Source organism: Nymphalis io, chromosome 11, assembly GCF_905147045.1.
Source record: "Nymphalis io chromosome 11, ilAglIoxx1.1, whole genome shotgun sequence".
NCBI classification, from domain to species: Eukaryota; Metazoa; Arthropoda; class Insecta; order Lepidoptera; family Nymphalidae; genus Nymphalis; species Nymphalis io.
Window position 1 is genome coordinate 11,497,301 of NC_065898.1, and position 18,599 is coordinate 11,515,899.

General features: G+C 32.9%; 2 protein-coding genes across 2 annotated transcripts; one reads left to right on the forward strand and one right to left on the reverse strand.

Annotated features, from left to right (window-relative positions):
* Nucleotides 1-12,348: 12,348 nt before the first annotated feature.
* LOC126771745 (sterol carrier protein 2) lies at nt 12,349-15,102 on the reverse strand. Its single transcript, XM_050491819.1, has 2 exons — nt 13,733-15,102; nt 12,349-13,153 (listed from the first exon to the last, which is right to left on the reverse strand). Exons 1-2 carry the CDS (start codon nt 14,837-14,839, stop codon nt 12,650-12,652), a joined length of 1,611 nt encoding a protein of 536 aa, XP_050347776.1. The 5' UTR covers nt 14,840-15,102; the 3' UTR covers nt 12,349-12,649.
* Nucleotides 15,103-15,436: 334 nt separating this feature from the next.
* On the forward strand, nt 15,437-18,021 carry LOC126771731 (homeobox protein 5-like). Its single transcript, XM_050491783.1, has 3 exons — nt 15,437-15,577; nt 15,750-17,688; nt 17,789-18,021. Exons 1-3 carry the CDS (start codon nt 15,507-15,509, stop codon nt 17,933-17,935), a joined length of 2,157 nt encoding a protein of 718 aa, XP_050347740.1. The 5' UTR covers nt 15,437-15,506; the 3' UTR covers nt 17,936-18,021.
* The last annotated feature ends 578 nt before the right edge of the window (nt 18,022-18,599 follow it).

Consider the following 18,599-nt stretch of genomic DNA (forward strand, 5'->3'; position numbering starts at 1 on the left):
CATAGCCCTTCGACATTACGCCATAACCATAAATCTGTTAGCTACATGTTAAAACTAATTATTGAGAAATCAATTAAATATAGTGAAATCAAAAGTCATTTTAATCTGTACTTGAAGAACCACTGCCAAATGATGAAAATGTCCTGATCGATTTCGGTAAAATAGTCATTCTCAAGAAAGACTAGCCAACTATGCAGGACAAATTATGTTGCACAATGCAAAAGTTCAATTACTTTTTGCTCACCCAACCTAGGACTTGAATCTAAGAGATCGGGATCCTTAGCCTATATCGGCAGCCTAATAAGATAGCCACTAGACCAACGAGGCTTAACATTTAACGTTCAAAACCATGCCTCATAAAAAACAGTTCAGTTATGTCCCACATTTTTCGAGTTAAATAGATTAAATTTTGATGCAATTTTTTAAGGTAAATAATGTATACAGTGGGTAGAATTTGAGTTTAAAAGGTGTGTATGGAGAAACAATAGTTCATAGAGTATCCGCTAGAGGCGCTGCATTTTTGATGTTGTATATATTAATAACAAATAGCTTTAAAATTTAAATACGAAAAATTCAATGCCAAGGTTGGGTTACTTTAAAGTATAATCAATGCTCTATAACAATATACCTAATAGGTAGAGTCAAATAATTATAATGAAATACCTAATATTCACCACATTTTCCATTCTTTTTTAATTACTGTCAAAATGAATGAATGCCTCAGATATTTCTTTCACATCTTAAAAAGGAAAATAATTAGGTTTTTAAGAAGAAAACTTAAATAATATACTTATGTAATACTTATTATGTAATCATTACATAAACAAACTGATAACTCTGCCGTGTACGAGTATTTATAGACCTGTAGGTACTAAAATATTGATTTCCTGCTGTCAGTCAATTACATTTTCGATAAAATAAATAAAGTTCTATAAACGTTTCGGTTTGTGACATCTGTTTTATACGTGACATTGGCAGAATATTTTGCGCTCAAATAGCGTAGATACACGCCAGAATAAGGGAAAAAAACGTTTCGGTTATACTCTAAAATGTCTATTAAGTATATAAATATATATAATATAAATTCTGCTTTCATAATTAAATACATAAATTGATGAAGGTGATCAGCACATAACAATTCATTCACTGTACTGCAGTGCAATGGCACATAGGTCCTTCTTCCACTCATCATTTAATATAGCTTCATATATGTGAATTTCTAAATAAGCCACAAAATCGGTTGTTTTAAGGTTCAAAATTGCATGCATGCATTTAACGCCTTCATCAATGCATAAAACAGCGAAAATCTGAAAACGTGACATATCACCTTCTTCCATTCATGTCTTCGACTATCAAACTGCAAAGAAAATCTGTCTTATGTTAAGTTTGTTAAAGTCACTAAAATAACACGGTATTATATCTACATTAAAAATGAAACAAGATTAAATCAATTTATTCATTAGAAAAAAAAATTAAGCATGAAATATTTCTTCGCATCTATTTAATTAAAAAAAATATATATAACTTCTTCTATAATAATAGTTTACTATACAATATTGTATACACAGAAAGCCGGGATATCTACGTTTGTTTTATTAACATCTTATAACAATCATAAAAAATGTTTAATACATACGCAGGTATGTTCAGTTCAAATACGTAACATTATAAAGATAAAATGGTTATGATATGAAATGGATAAGATAGTTTTATCTTTAAAATACTATTTTTATACAGTTATTGTCGTATGATTTCAAATATATTTTGTATCCAAATTATAATACATTCTAGTGTTAGTACTTTGTATTTCATTAAATAAATCATAATAAAATATTTTTGTTGTACGTCGAGTTCAATAAATCATTCACCGCGAGTGGCGATTCTCAAAGTAGACTAGATAAACTGCGCAGGACATTATATTACAGTAGACGAGCGTATGCGCGCAATCACTCTATTCCCTCACTCATAATCTAATGAGATGACCAATCCAACACGACCGGACGAATTACAGCAGCGTTACGAACTTTCGAGGCATGAGAGTGAAATCGTTCGATATCCACTTCATACCCGGAATTTGAACCTCCTACATAGGTACTAATTGTATACAATAATCTAAAAATGATTTTAAGTTGTCAAGACAATATATACAAGGCTATTTGTTAAGGTCTTAGTTTATCTCATTCATCATGGGAGAATAGCTCCCATTTAACAATTGAATGTATGTATTGCCCTACAAAATAATCTGTGTAGTTGGATAACGGATATAAATGCTTAAAGTAGTAAATCAAGGTTTTTTTTCTTATAATATTGTAAAATTAAAATTTGTGTCATTGTTTTAACTCGTAAAAATCATCAGTAAATCGGGATCGAGCTTGAGTTGCTCACATTGATACATATTATTAATATTTATATATTTTTTGCATCTCGTTTCATAATTTTTAAAAACTGCAATTATACTTTTTCCATTTGTATTTTAGTGAGAAACTGTGAAAATATAACTATTTAGGCTACGTCAGGCAATATCGAAGACTCCAAACCAACAAGAGATCCTTGACGAACATTGAATAAGCGTGTAAATACAGATGCATTCATTAATTTAAATTATTCATTCATTCATTCCTCAGGATCGGTAGCCTTATATACTAACCACTAGACTACCGTTTTAAATTATTACTACTACCTATACATTAAAGTCAAAATATTCAATAAAGAATCGTTACATTTTCTTATTAAACAAAAATCTACTAACGGTTCGGAAAGAAATACCTCAGGCCTGAGAAGAACCGACGAAAGAAACTCAATAGGGTTTTTTTATTTCAAATATGACAATTATGTTTTACAATAAGGAAATACATTATATTTTAATTTTGTTTGCAGTTGACTAATATATATTATGTACCGTAACAGCCTGTGAATGTCCCACTGCTGGGCTAAAGGCCTCCTCTCCTCTTTTTGAGGAGAAGGTATCGGAGCTTATTCCACCACGCTGCTCCAATGCGATTTGGTGGAAATATATTATATACATATATTATGTAATAAATGGATATCATGTATGTTGTATGCAATACTTGTTATGCCCTTCTCCATACTTAAGTTTAAGTACGAGGAACACTAGCCCACGACAACTTTCTGATGTAATTATGTAAATATGCATAAGTTTTCAAAACAGTATGTTTGTAATTTATGAGCCTACTCATTGCTGGTTCAAATCTGAGCAAGCACCACTGTATTTTATGTATTTTATTAGTGTTTTAGTTCATCTAGCGCACGGTGATAGATGAACTAAATATAATAAGAATTTGTCCGATTAAATTCTTTTAGTATCCACCAATCCATTGCAAGAGCGTGGAGGAAAAAACTCTTAACCTTCACATCATGAGATAATGAGCCTTTATTCTGTAGTTGGACATTTACTGGCTGTTACTATTCCTTGTTGTATGACACATTTATATCATCATATTACATCTTTGATAAATAAAAAGTATGTATATATCCAGAATGATTTTATAAAAACCTCGAATTGGTCTCTTTAAAAATAGAATACCAAAACATATAAATTGATATATATAACTCACTCAATTACTCTTAAAAATCTAAATAACACATTTAAACACATCACAAATCGTCAGTCGCGCCAATAATTAATTAATTTACCTTTCTGTCCGCCGACAAATTAATGGCGGTTTTTAAATTTGCGCGCGTCTTTTTTTTAACTGGAATCTTCTAAGCATATATATCTTTAAGAGTTTTTTCGCTAAGTGATTATGTTGTTCTATTAGTACGTATAGTTATTTATACGTAGATAATTAATGTAATAATGTATATACAATAATTATCTTATGGAGTTTATAGCAAAATCCGCCATTTTGTTTTTTTTTTGCACCGCCAATGATGATATTACTTTACGTTACTACATATATTAAATAGAACGAGTCGGTTAAAAAAAATTGCGATTTTCCATCTTGTTCCTACCACAAGGTCCATCTCATTTATTCGTTTTTTTATTATTTCTGCTATTTCCATATTATTTTCAATTGGTGTTTGGTCGACACGTCTTTTTTCCGAGCAATTTTAATTATGATTGATATCATTCAAATTCATTGTAAAATCATCGCTATCATATACATATATTCTATAGTGACTGCCTCGTTGGTTTAGTGGCTTGATGTAAGGCCGCAGACCCGGACGTCCTGGGTTCAATTCACAGATCGGGCTACTAAAAAGTTATTGGGTTTTCTGTCAGAAAATTCTCAGTAGCAGCCCGGAGTTTGGAAGTTGGAAGTGTGCACACTCCCGTGCCTCGGAAAGCACGTAAAACCGTTGGTCCTGCACCTGAACTCTTTCCGGACGTGTCGGATTACCGTCCCATCGGATTATGAAAGTTAGAGAATAGAGAGTGCACCTGTGTTTGCGCACACACTTGTGCACTATATCTCCTATTATATCTCATTATTATTATTATTCTTTAGTAAAGATCCATGTATGTGAAGTTCATTATGAATAAATATGAATTCTTGACCAAAAGTAGCAATAATGATCACGTAGTTTTACGGCTAAATGGTAGAAGCCGTAGTTAATAACAAATTATACATACATTCCTTGTACGTGTAGTTACACTGGCTCACTCACCCTTCAAACCGGAACACAAATCCAAAATATTGCTGTTTGTGTGGTAGAATATGTAAAGAGTCACAGAGTTACACTCTCGAGGCGTGTCTGATTTCGAGCCCGGATCTCCGGCGGATAATAAGACTGAGAGAATAGAGAGTACGTCTATATTTAGAGTTTTGCTCTTAAATTTGTACACTATATTATCTCCTGCGATATTTGAAATTTATCGATGCGGACGAATTTCGCCCCGACTGGCCGACATTATTTTATATAACAATTCAACATGTAAAGTATATAACAAATTAACATTCATACAAGGTAAATTCTAGAACAGCAGGCGAACATTATGTTAAACATTCTAATATTGTAGGTATAAATAACGATAACACAACTACTGCTAACGAAACTTGAAAATATAAACAAAAAACTTAAGTTTAATTTAAATTACATCTTTATAAAATCAAAAGTTAATTTCCGTGTAGTTTTTTTTATATTTTCCGGGGGGCAAATGACTGTACTCCACCTGATGGTAAGTGGTAGTAGAGTCCAAACGCGACGTCGGCCAGTACAGTCGGGAAGAATGTTCTGCACTAGCCGCCCCCGCTATTTTGGCTTTATGGCTTTATTTATAAATGTTGTTCAGGGGATGCTTAGTAAAACAATGTTGTGTCTTCTTCTTTTAAGCGTCAAATCAATGATGACAGAAAGAGAGAAATCAGTGTTTAAGTGAACACCCGCTAAACAATATTTATAAGTATGGCCGTTGCTGTTTCCATTGTTAATTTTTTCAATTGAATTCATAATTCATTAAGTATAAAATTAATATAAAACTGAACAGTATTTTTTTTATTTTTAACAACTCGTCCGACTTTTATGTTTGAGGCAGCCATGTTGTATAATAAAAACGGAACAAACAAATACAAGGCCCTATATGACCTCTGTGCTGTTTATTGAGATAGTGAAAAAATTAGGGTCAGTAACCCAGAGTGGGGCGTTTAAAACGTTAAATATTGTCCATAATTTAATTTTTCAATTTCATTTAATAATATCTTCGATACCTCTCCACCCTATCTCTAAGTTCTTCCCACTAATGAATGCTCATTAAATATTCCTATAACAACCAATTAATATCAACACCCAATATCAAAGGCAAAATGTAGAAAACTGACTAACGTGAGTCGTCGAGAGAACATGATAAAGATATCACTAATAACAACAGGCTTGAAATCATCTTTGCACTATAGTTGAGTAAATTATATATTTATGACTTATTAAAAAAATACTTGTTCAGTCTTTCTAGTACAACGATATTGCGGCCGAGCGATGTAAAATTTACAGGATCAATCCTATTTTTTACGTACTCTTGCACTCTTAACCACCAGTCCATGTTAACCTTTTCACACCTGTGTCCACGAGTTTTTTATTTCAATGTTATAATGTTTATGGGCAGATGAAATCTCTCGTTGCGCTGCGCTTAGCTAGATGTTCACCGATTGCCGAACCTTAAACTTTCTCTGATTCGCCCCACCCTGTGCGGTTGGCACCATAACATAACTTTGTTAATAATTATTTCCAATTATCAGCATGCTCGTATTTATCATATATTTTTAAATGAGTGAAGTTTTCTTATCCAGAGTTAGACCAATATGACAGCATTAATAAAAAACTAATAAACGATTTATCAATTTGAATATGATATCGAGCGTAAGATATCTTGAAAAAAGCGTTTTTACAAATATTTCGTCAACGGTGTATTGTAAAAAATATCTTGAATCTTTTTTGTCGTCAAATAAACCTTATAGGTATTTAATTAAATAATGTATATAATTATAAAACATAACATTTTTGATACTTATATCGTTGCACTTTCCATTTCATCTACACCTATTGTTAACCTAGGTTATATAACAACAAGAAACTCTACATAAAAAAAAAGTTTTAAATAAAAGTTATAGCTAATATAATGTCCTACAATGAAGGACCTCTCTCTCGTCGAAATACTTATTTTTCCTGGATAATAAGTAATATCTAGTAATAAAAATAAATATTAAAAAGGTTCTACTTATTTGGTGATAACTGCGATGAGAATATTTATTTAATAATTTAATAGGCGAACTATTCAATGTTTATTAGCAGTTAATCTTTTATTAAAAAAACGAAAACCTGTTCTATTTTTATGCTTCATTATGTTTAAAAAACGAAGAAGTTTAAAATGACAATGTTAATACAACAAAAAAAAAACATAATATATGTACATATTATACTTGTAAAATAATGTTTGTCCTTACTATCGATGCACAGCCAAAGCCACTTACCTACTCCAAAAAGATTAAAATTGACGTTCTAAGGACGGACTTCGGAAATTTCGACTTTATGTTTTTTTTTTTTTTTATATTCGCCGGGAGGGCAAATGACTCTACTCCACCTGATGGTAAGTGGTAGTAGAGTCCAAACGCGACGACGGCCAGTACAGACGGGAAAAACGTTCTGCACTAGCCGCCTTCGCCTTGCCGGCCCGCAAGATGCCTCTTCACGCCTCGTTTGAAGGAACCCGGGTTGTAAGAGGAGGGGAACACGTGAGCTGGTAAGGAATTCCATTTTTTGGAAGTGCGACAAAGAAAGGAGTTGCCAAATTTCTTTGTTCGCGATGGAATTGATGTCAGTTAGGCGGTGACATCGAGAACCAGCTCGCGTGGACTTAAGAAGGAAGGGGGAAGCAGGAATTAGAGAGAATAATTCCTCAGAGCACTCGCCGTGATACAGTCGATAGAAAGCGCTCAGTGCTGCTATCTCACGACGCAATTGTAAAGATTCAAGGGTGTTTGTGACCTTTACGTCGCCAATAATGCGTACGGCACGTCGCTGCAACCGGTCCAAGGCCTCAAGTAGGTACTTAGCGGAGCCATCCCAAAGGTGCGAGCAATATTCCACGCAAGACCGTACCTGTGTTTTGTACAGCAGGCACAGTTGTTGTGGCGTGAAAAAGCGCCGCACCTTGTTCAGAACTCCGAGTTTCCGTGAAGCTGTTTTTATAACAGCCTCGATGTAATCCCTTGGACTAAGGTCGCAGCGAACGTCAATCCCCAGCATGGCGATTTTGCTTTGCATCACCAGCGGAGTACCACAGAGGGAAGAATGTGGAGGAAATGAGAGGGTAACAATATTTTACTACAATAAATACTTTGTATAAAAGTTCATTTCATATTCCTTAAACAATTCATATTTCTTTTATACAAAGTATTTGTTCTGTTCAAATAAATATGAAATAATTCATTCGTGCGAACCTGAAACGGGTAGATATAATTAAAAGTATTCATTATTTGCCGACGTTGGCGTCATTGGTTCTTTGAAAATTACGTATCTACCGCTATTTTCGCCTTAGCAATAACTTATAGACGTCTTAATTTTATTTTACGTAAACACACTGGTGTGTTCTCTCTTTTATTTGTGAGTGTCATATTTATCATATATGATTGAATGTTCTATCAAAATACCCATGTATTCGTATCCGCAATTATTGATAGCATCTTATCAATGTATAAATTATGTGATATAAGAAAAATTACGTCAAACTTGAAAAGTAATAATATGTCTAGGTTTGGCTAACGACGTCAGAACTGGTACATATAAGATAATATTGAATATCAATAATATCTGATGTAAAAATATCTGATGTAAATTTTGTCAACAGAGTATGTCAACTACAAATAAATATTGTTTCTCTCTGTAAATTAAACTAACTTCTTTCTTTTAGGTTAATGTGGTTATTTTCAATTTACCAAAATCAAAACAAATTATTTCTATTTTTTTTCTAGAGCTAAAGTCCGTTCATCGAAACGAGTAAAAATCCATGTTATGAAACAGAATTTAACGCAGTTAAAAATTTTATTTAAAGTAAAAATTTAATTAAGTTAAATAGAGTGGCTAAACTAGTATGAAATAAAACGCATAGATACAATAGTTTAAAATATTTTAGAATGTGCCACTTCTGTGGATCTGACTATGATATATGTAGGTGCATCTCCAGCATTATATACCTATACTCTGGAGATGTGCTACCGCTCTGGACCTTACGTCGTTACCAGTAAAACTGATATAACATATAATACTCGACGAAAAATATTTTTTATCTAAAAATATTTAAAAAATATATAGTATAAATTGAAATTTAAACAAATTTAATACAAATAAATCTCCAAATGACATTAACTTTATAAGGTTGCTTTCGCCATAAAACCGCTCAAACCGGTAAATAAGCTTGGTACGTATATATTCTCTTAACGTCAATTTTGTGTCTGATGTTGACATAATCAGTTTCTGACGAATGCAGTCAACTGTGCAACATAAATGATGAACAGTTTGACAACTAATATAGGTATCTTGGTATGTATACTCATATGTATATTGTTAATTGAATTTCCATTAGAATGCACCTAATTTTCATCCCTACCTGTAATTAACGGGTATCATGATAGATATCAATGCTTTTGTATTTAAGCAAAGCAATGATTTTTGTACGTTTGACTAGTTTTTTTTCTTTTTAATACGCAACAGGGGCGTAGCTACCACCGTATCATCCGTATCAAATTCCTTATTCTTCTGCTACGGATGACTTAATTAATAAATTTCCCGAAAAAAAGGCGGGACGTGTTCATGGGCAAGCTACGCCCCTGATACGCGGCATATGTTGTAAGAATTTAAATATGAAATATACCAACGTTTTAAGGCAAAGAAATGTAAAATAGTGAAAGGCAAGAGGCAGCTTCAACAGATTGCGAATGCTGTGGAAACATAAATACAATCACTTAAAAAGTTGTAAAGGATGGATACGATAGTTTTAAGAATAATAAATACTTTTACATACTTTTTTTAATAAAATTTACATGTTAACCTAAATTAACCAAAGAAATCAGTTGATATTAAGTAAGACAATATTTTAAAACTTACAAAAAATACACATTACATTTTAATATCTGCATTTGGTTTTTATGTGTTTCATGTTACTTGTGTTAGTTTATTTTGAAAACAAATGTTCTATATATCTAAAGAGGAAAATAAATGCTATATTATATTTTCTGTTTTTTCCTCTGAATGTCGTTTGTTGTTGCTTTTTCAATATGAGCATATTTTTATTCCATACTACGGAAGTATATATGATTTTCGAGATACGGCGCGTGCTCAATGGTTAGAACACGCAAATGATGAATGAACAGAAGATTACAGGTTCAAACCCAAGCAAGCATCAATAAGCTCGGGCTCAATTTGCATCTAACTATATTTATAATTCCTCTTGTATTCGGCGGCGAATGAAAACATCGTTAATAACAAGCATGTATCGAGTGCAAAAGGCCACAAGTTTATCTATCTACCCGTATCAGAACGGGGTCTACTAAGCTGCAAACCTTCTCCAAACGGTCTGGATGCCTTAGACCAGCTGTGGGACATTAGCATGTTATAACTTTTTTGCATTTTCGTGAAATTAATATTTATGACTGTAAGTCATATTACAAACTTTTATACGGCTTTCTTAATTTTAGTTAAAATGAAATGATAAATAATTAACAACTAAACAAAAACAGTGACTAATGAATGTCTTGTCGGTTCTTCTCAGTATTTCACTGAGAACTACGTCCCGAACTCATTTAATTTGTTATATTTAGTAAGTTCATTTTACTAAAAAACGATTATAAGAGCCTTCTTATTTAAATACACTAATCTACTACGTCTACATTGGAACAGCGCTGAGAAATAATCTCCTCCAAAATGCAAGAGGCATTTTCTCATTTTAAAGAGAAGTCATTATTATATCTATTAATAAATATGTTTTTGCAATGAGAAATCGGCACGGATACATGTCCGTCCTAAATAACGAATTTTGTGTTATTATTTATAAATAATATTATTTTATCGCTGATACAAAATTACATTGGTAATGCGACTTTACTGGTTGCAAGTCACAACAAAATAATACGCGTACAGTAATTTATATACAGTCCCGATACCTCAAGATTTCTTTTGGAGAAATATTTTTCTATCGCACCGGGTAGGTATAGGTAAAAGGATTTTTATAACTATTAACTGCGCCAAACGACCACCAATAACATTTTTGCTTAAATAGGAAAAGAATATTGTATTACCTTGACTATGATAAATAACACGTTATTATTGTCATTATATTTACTTTAAAGTAAACATTGATCGTATACACAAGAGGAAAGCCCGCAACACAAGAGGTTTTTCTAACTTTACAGCGATTCATCGGCATTCGTTTTTCCTTCCCTATATTTAGGTAATCAGTGCCACAGTACTTTTATGTACAAATGAACTTTGAGTTAACATAACACCATTGAACTACTCTTGGGAAATGGAAAAATAATCTATAGTTACATTGCATAATTTTAATGATTCATAATCCTATTAATGATAGCAATATGTCCAAAGACTGTACTGCCTAGTAATAGAATGCCTGCCTCGTTGGGCTAGTTCATAAGGTTGAAGATCTCGAAGTACTGGGATCAAAAACCCGGGTCGAGTAAAAATGTTATTGCATTTTTATGTTAATAAATAGCAGCCCGAATTGCTAAAACTCTTGTGCCTCGGAAAGCACGTAACTGCGTTGAACTATCACTGGTAGTGTCGGATTGTCGTTCCATCGGATTATGAGAGTGCTCCCGTGTTTACGCACACACTCGAACTCTATGTTTCCTGCGCAGTTCGCTTTTCTTGAAATGATAAATGAGCATGATATAAATTTTAAGTAGGTATATTATTATTCATGTTCATGAACTCTTGAACTGCTTTAGCAACGTCAACATTGCAGTGTTTAAATATTTACCTACAATGAACCTTATAATCGCAATACGGGATATAAAATCTAACACTGTACTTACTTATATTATTTTAAAAATGGAAATAAATCCATTTGACAGATGCATCAAAACAAACGACTACCTTTTTAAGTTTTTACTGGGCTTAGATACCACACTATTATATATTACCTATCTATTTTTCGTAACCATACAAATAAAAAAATTGCCTATTACATCAAAGAAATATATTACATCTTCAAAAGAAATAGTTAATTAAAAATACTATTAAAATTTAATTAAAAATCGATAGAGCCATATATAATAATTGTATTGGACGTAGAAATCACGCGATTTAATCTCAGGCTATAAATTTTAAACAATATTTCTAATTCGGCGCAAAATTATTATTTTAAGGAATTTTATTAGTTTTCGTTTACTTGATACATATCAGTAGGCCTTAAACCTACTCGTAACTAGCTTGAAGGTTATTGGTACATTAACCCCAATTATAATTTTATAACATTTATCTACTTAAAATTGACGCTTGTTCTTTTTATTTATTATATAATAAAACAAAATATGTTTCATTCTTTATTGTTATAAGCGTAAACAGGGCCTAATCTTCAAATACCTGTAATTTTTAATCGTCTAATATTTTAGATTTTAATTTTAAAGCAATCAATTAACATTTATCTATATCATTGTATTATATCTTATTAAAAATAAGATTTTCGAGACAAAAAAGATTACCTGAATACTCAAGTTTTACCATTACATACCAACACGTAACTCAATTTTATGGAAAAAAGTTAAAGATAAAATGTATAATGTCACCTAAATTACACAAAACCATTTTTTTTTTAATTTTCTGTAATTGGCTGTAGATTACGTACGCGTGATCCTAATAATAAGTAAAATAAAAACAATATTTATAAAAAATCGTTTAATATAGAAAAATATCTAAACAACAATAATATATTTTAGTGCAATTTACAAAATGGAATGACATTTATACACAAAACAATAAAATAAAAATTATGATTTAATTTTTTCTTAATACAACAAATGAATATATATTGCACTGTGGTATACCGAAATAAAATTATTTATTGTGAGTCTTCACACTGTTGGCTTAACAATTAAATGTGACGTATCGATACTTATAAATGCCCAAAAGACCCTTTCTTCCATAACCCAGATTAAGATAAAAACCAGTTTCTAGAATTATCTTATAGCTTAGAGCGAATTGCGTCGATTCTGCCAGCTGCCGACCTCTGCAGGTCAGTGAGCTTCATTGCTAGGCCCATGTTACCCTGAATTTTTATTTTTCCTTGGAAAAATGCTTTCTGAGGATTTAGTTTTCCAGATATCAAGTCTGCGACATCTTCGTCGTTTATCGTGAACGTGACGTCACACTTATCCTTGCCATTATATGTAACATTTCCTTTCCCTTCTTTAGCATTGATCACCCAGTATCCCTCATCACCATTTGGACCATTTCTTACTTTGAAGCCATAGATGCCTCTAACTTTTTCAATAAGTTTGTCTTCATCAGTTTGCATCGCTTCCTCGAGGATCTTCATATACTTGTATACTTTGAAGTTTTCGGGATTGTCAGTGATGGCTGCGACTTGGTTAGGGGCAGCATTGTTGAAGCCTTTACGGTACATGGTGACAACGACGGCGCCTCCGAGACCCAGGTTATGCTGCAAAGCAATACGCGCACGAGGAACCTGAACAAAAACATGTCAATTAATTTTAAAATTCAGAAAAATTATCAAATAATTTATATATCCGTTCATTTGTTATGTCATAACATTTTCGCTTTGTCAACGGTTGAATGTCTTTGGTGATAATGTAATCTTTGCTACTTGTGATATTGCTTATCAATAAAATATGACAGGTTTAAGAGCATTGTCCTGTTGTACTCTTTGAAATACAATATCACAAACAATATACACTATTAAAAACAAAAAGGAATATTCACATGGACATACAAAATAAGAAACATAAAAATAAAACAATTCAAAACAGTTTGAAAAATAGAATTTTGACAAAGAACCTTTAAAACAATAAATAGAATTTAGAATGGTAATATCATTCAAAAAGTTTTCTATACAGATTGTATTTTAATTAACAATAATATTACATAAATTTTTTTGTTTCAATTATTCATGTCAATTTGGAGATTTTTTTGTTTTTCATTAGTATAACTACAACAAAAAAACAAAGCACCGTTTTTTGGACTGAAACAGATTTCCTTCACAGAACAACACAAGGCCATTCCCACATTTACAATGCATATGACAAACCTGTCTGTCGCCTGCTTCGCCACGCAGTTGCCACACAAGTTCTGCACATTGGGCTAGGCCAGTTGCACCGAGAGGATGTCCCTTAGCTATTAAACCACCACTTGGGTTGACCACAACTTGACCTCCATACGTATTGTCACCTGCATCAATAAATTTACCAGCTTCTCCCTCCCCGCAAAGCTGCAGACCCTCGTAAGTTATCAATTCATTCGCAGCAAAGCAGTCATGTAGTTCTACAACATCGACTTGCTTTGGTGTTATTCCAGTCTTTTGATAAATACGTTTTGCAGCCAAAGCAGTCATATCAAAACCAGCAACTTTCATCAAACTGTTTTCTTTAAAAACAGCAGGTGTGTCTGTAGCCATTTCCATACCAATGATTTCAACCGCTTTTTGTTGCAGTCCATAACGAATAACAGCATCCTCTGACATGAGGACAGCCGCAGCTGATCCATCACTAGTTGGACAACATTCTAATTTTGTTAGTGGACCGTAAATTCTACGAGAGTTCAAAATCTCTTCTACCGTGTATTCCCTTGAGCCTTGAGCTCGGGGATTCTTTGCACCGTGGCGGTGATTTTTAGCAGCAATTTTTGCCAAGTGCACTTCTGTAGTACCATATTTTTTCATATGCTCTAAACCTGCATTGCCGAAATACTGCGCCGTAATTGGTGAGCCTGTTAACTCTGTAATTTCGGCCATTTTCAGAGTATGCTTATCCAAAGGATTAGTTCTATCTGAGAATGTGGCACTGCCAAGAGCGCCTGGAGTCATTTTTTCAAAACCAACAGCTAGTATAATATCAGAAATACCACCTTCAATAAGTTGTTTGGCAAGAAAGAGGGCATTAGAACCTGTAGAGCAGTTATTATTTACGTTGTAAATAGGAATACCGGTCATACCGACTTGGTATAAAACCCGTTGACCACAGGTGGAATCACCGAAAACGTAACCGCACACCGCTTGTTGTACATCATCGTACTTAATACGAGCGTCAGCAAGAGCGGCTTCAACAGCCTCTTTGCCTAATTCGGGATAATCTCTCCCAGTATTGGGCTTGACGAATTTCGTCATACCGACACCAACTACAAAAACTTTCTTAGGCATTTTCGTTTTGAATAATTACCTCGATTTCTTGATGTCGAACTGCGTTGACCACTGTGAAATTATTTTTTCAAAAGATCACAACTTGCTATTGTAATTGATTGCACGCACAGTTTAAATGAAACTAATTATTTTATAAATACCTATGAATTTTAATGATTAAACGTTATAAAAATAGACGTAATAATTAAAATTTTGCACTCTTGTATCGCCAGGTCAACACACAAGTTATCACGTGACAGCTAAGTTCGAAATGAATTGAAACAATGAATGACAAGCAATCTGCGAATTGGAATTTGAACTCTACTAATTGTATGGTCGGATACGCGTCCAATAATATATTTTGATATTATCTGTAACATGTTTGTTTATTTAAATGTAGTTCACAGAATGCCAATATATGTATAATTAATTTACATTAATTTTTATGAAACTTATGTGTTTTTTGTTATAACGTAGTAAAATATTTCTTTATAAAAAGGTTATTTATTTATTTTAAAGACTGGCACATAAACATAAAATTGTAAAATATTACTTGTGTATTTTTTTAAATATAAACAAAAGACAGTCCTTGACATTTAACATTATTCGACGCAAAATTGTAAGCAAATGTAGAATATATTTTTTTCATACTTTTTGGTATAGAAAATAAAATTAAATAAAAGGCGGAATGGCTCTAGATAGGCAAAAGATTTTAAATGAATTAGGCAGTGTAATGAATCAGTTAAAGAATACAGATTGGTAAGTACAAAAAAAAATTAATATTTTAATTAACTTGTTTAAAATTTAAAGAATTTATCAAACTATTTATCGCCGCATTTATTTATTATTTATGGTATGGGTTTCATTTACTAAAACGAACGCACTGTCTATTGATTCGTATTAAAATTCAAATTACGGTTTTGTCTTCCAGTGGATGTATGGGTAAATTATTTGGAGATTCTGGACGAAACGCAGCCACCAACGGTGTTTTTTCGAATTGCAGCCCATATAAGCACGGTTGTTGTCATGGTCATGGGTATAACCCTTCATGTGGTGAACCCCATGCAAGTAATGCACATAACTTTCGTGGATCTTGCTTAGGTCGATGTAATCCACCTAAACTGTACGCTGATACATATAACTATCTGACTGAAAATCTTATGCAGCCGACAATTAATGAAGTGTACAATGACTTACACGGCATCACGCCCGCTAATACTATAATGAACAGTCCAGTGGCGAAACAAATGGGGATCCCCATGGAAAAGTTTTTGTCTCCGGGCACCATGGGTAATATATCTAATGGCCAAATAGAAAAACAGAATAATGATGGCAGCTTAAATTCTGGTATTTTTTATGCTGGTGCGAGTAATATACCACAAAATATCACCTCCACAAATAATCTAAATTCTAATAATATGGGCAATATCGGTGGCATGGGCCCACAAATTATGAATATGTTTGGAGAAAAACAACTTGCAAAATCTGATTCAATGCCAACAAACAACCAATACAATAACAACAAAAATGTTGCCTTTGTTGATCAACCTCTTGGTGCAAGTCAATTAATACAACAACCGAATATAAGGCCTACAGAAATTTCTCAACAAATAAGAAATATGAATTCCGACGGGGGATTAACCCATCAGATTGCAGCAAACAAGTATCAACACGAAGGTCAACATGCCCAGGGAATTGCAAAGTTCAATGAAATGTTCCCAGGTGTTATGAAAAACGGCGATTTAGGTTTTGACCCGATGGCTATCGCAATTCAGATGAACCCTGCAAATCAAAAACAAGCTGCTTTTGATACCATACACAAATTAATGAATAACAATAATGGTGGAAACAAAACCTTAAATCCGAATGATAACACTGTTCAACCAGGATTTATTGCATCAACAAATTATAACCAATATAATACACCGCAAAGTCAGACACAAAATAACATACCAGCCAATGATAACTGGCAATTTAATGCTTTAAATCAACAGACTAATCCTCAAATGCAACAGTTGTCACAGCAACAAAATATAGCTGACACTGCTCAATTTCAGCAAGTCCCCAAGCCAATTACTAATAAAAATGAAGTATTCCCTGAGCAAGCATATCAGAATGTTTTTGCTGCAGTTACAAACGCCCCTTTAATTGGCCAACAACAGCAACAGCCTATACATTACCAGCAGCAGCGCATAACTGATCCGAACACAAATAGTGTCCAATCGAATCTTCCAACAGTATACGAAAAAAGGACTAGTCCCAATGTATTGCAATCTCAAACTAATCAAATACCTAACAATACAAATATTCATCAAATAATAAAAGATCCGATACTACCAGTAGATACTTCAAAATTTATAATGCCGAAACAAAAGTATTACAATTATAATACTCTTGGTCAACCCGTCGAAATGCTGCCAGGTAAAATGTATCACACCCCTGAACCATCTTTACCACAGACATTATCTCCGCAAGTTGCAATGAAATCTAGACACAATTATTCAAAATATAGTAATGTCAAATCTACTGAAAGTAAAACATCGTTAATGGGTAACAAGCCTGTGGGTAAATGCCCAAGTAGGAATCAGTTACAACAAATTTATAACCAATATAAGGGTTCGCAATCATTTACACATCAAAATATTAAAGATCAAAATAGTAAAAATATCAGCCATTCTGAAGGAAGATTTAATTTACCACATAATACACAAAACGATTTAACTGCACAGCAAATGCCTATTGAAAATGTTGGTGGAGATACCGTGGCAAATAAACAAATAAACGATGAACGGACCTTCAGAAAAGAACATATCCGAGAGCAAATTGGTGATGCACCCGTAACAAAACAACCTGCTAATGAACCGGAAAAGGTAAAGCTGTTTGCTTCATAAGATTATCCTTTGGTAATACAAAAAGTTATAACAGATATTATGTAATTATTATATATAAATCAAAATTATTTTATTCCAGTTGTCTCCGGTTGTTAATCGTAAGTACAGAAACGGATTACAAGACATGGTTTATACATCATATCCAACCTCAGCTGCTTGGTCTTTCCATGGACATGGTAGAGCCACCCTCTGCTCTTCTGAACATCGATATCGCAATAAAATTTAAGTGTGTGTTTGTACTTCATTTGTAGTGCAAAAAAAGTTAATATAAAATAAAAGATTTTAATGTAAACAATAAACAATAATATAAGTTATGAATGTCATTTGATTTCAATTTATTCATAGAATTTGCTTAGTAGACATAATATATTATATAATGACATAATACGAACCCGCACCCTCTCCAATACGTGTCGAAGACGGTCATCGCAGTTGTTTTAGTTCCACATTACCCACATAATTATATAAGGGCTCCCACACAAAACTGCGATGCGATGCGATGCGATGCGAATTCGCATCGCAGGAATTTGCGATGCGAATTTCTGCGATACGATTTAATGCGGCAAACCGTTTGGTAGGGCGACCATAAACGCAGCTTATAAATAATTGATATTTAACTAAATCATTTTTTTCAACCAAGAAAATAAAATTTTATTAGTTTTTTTTTTATTAAAGTCGAAATCTCGTTTACTAACGATAACATTAACTATGTTTGTAAATCGATTTCGTTCAATATCTCATATAAACAAAAATTAATAAATTCCAAATCGATTAAAATCGATTGCGATATTTGATTGAATAAAGGGTATGCAACCATTTGGTTCCAAAAAAACGTTATTTACCTTGTCGTACACTTTATTCCACTGAATTACATTTATTCATAGAAGTAC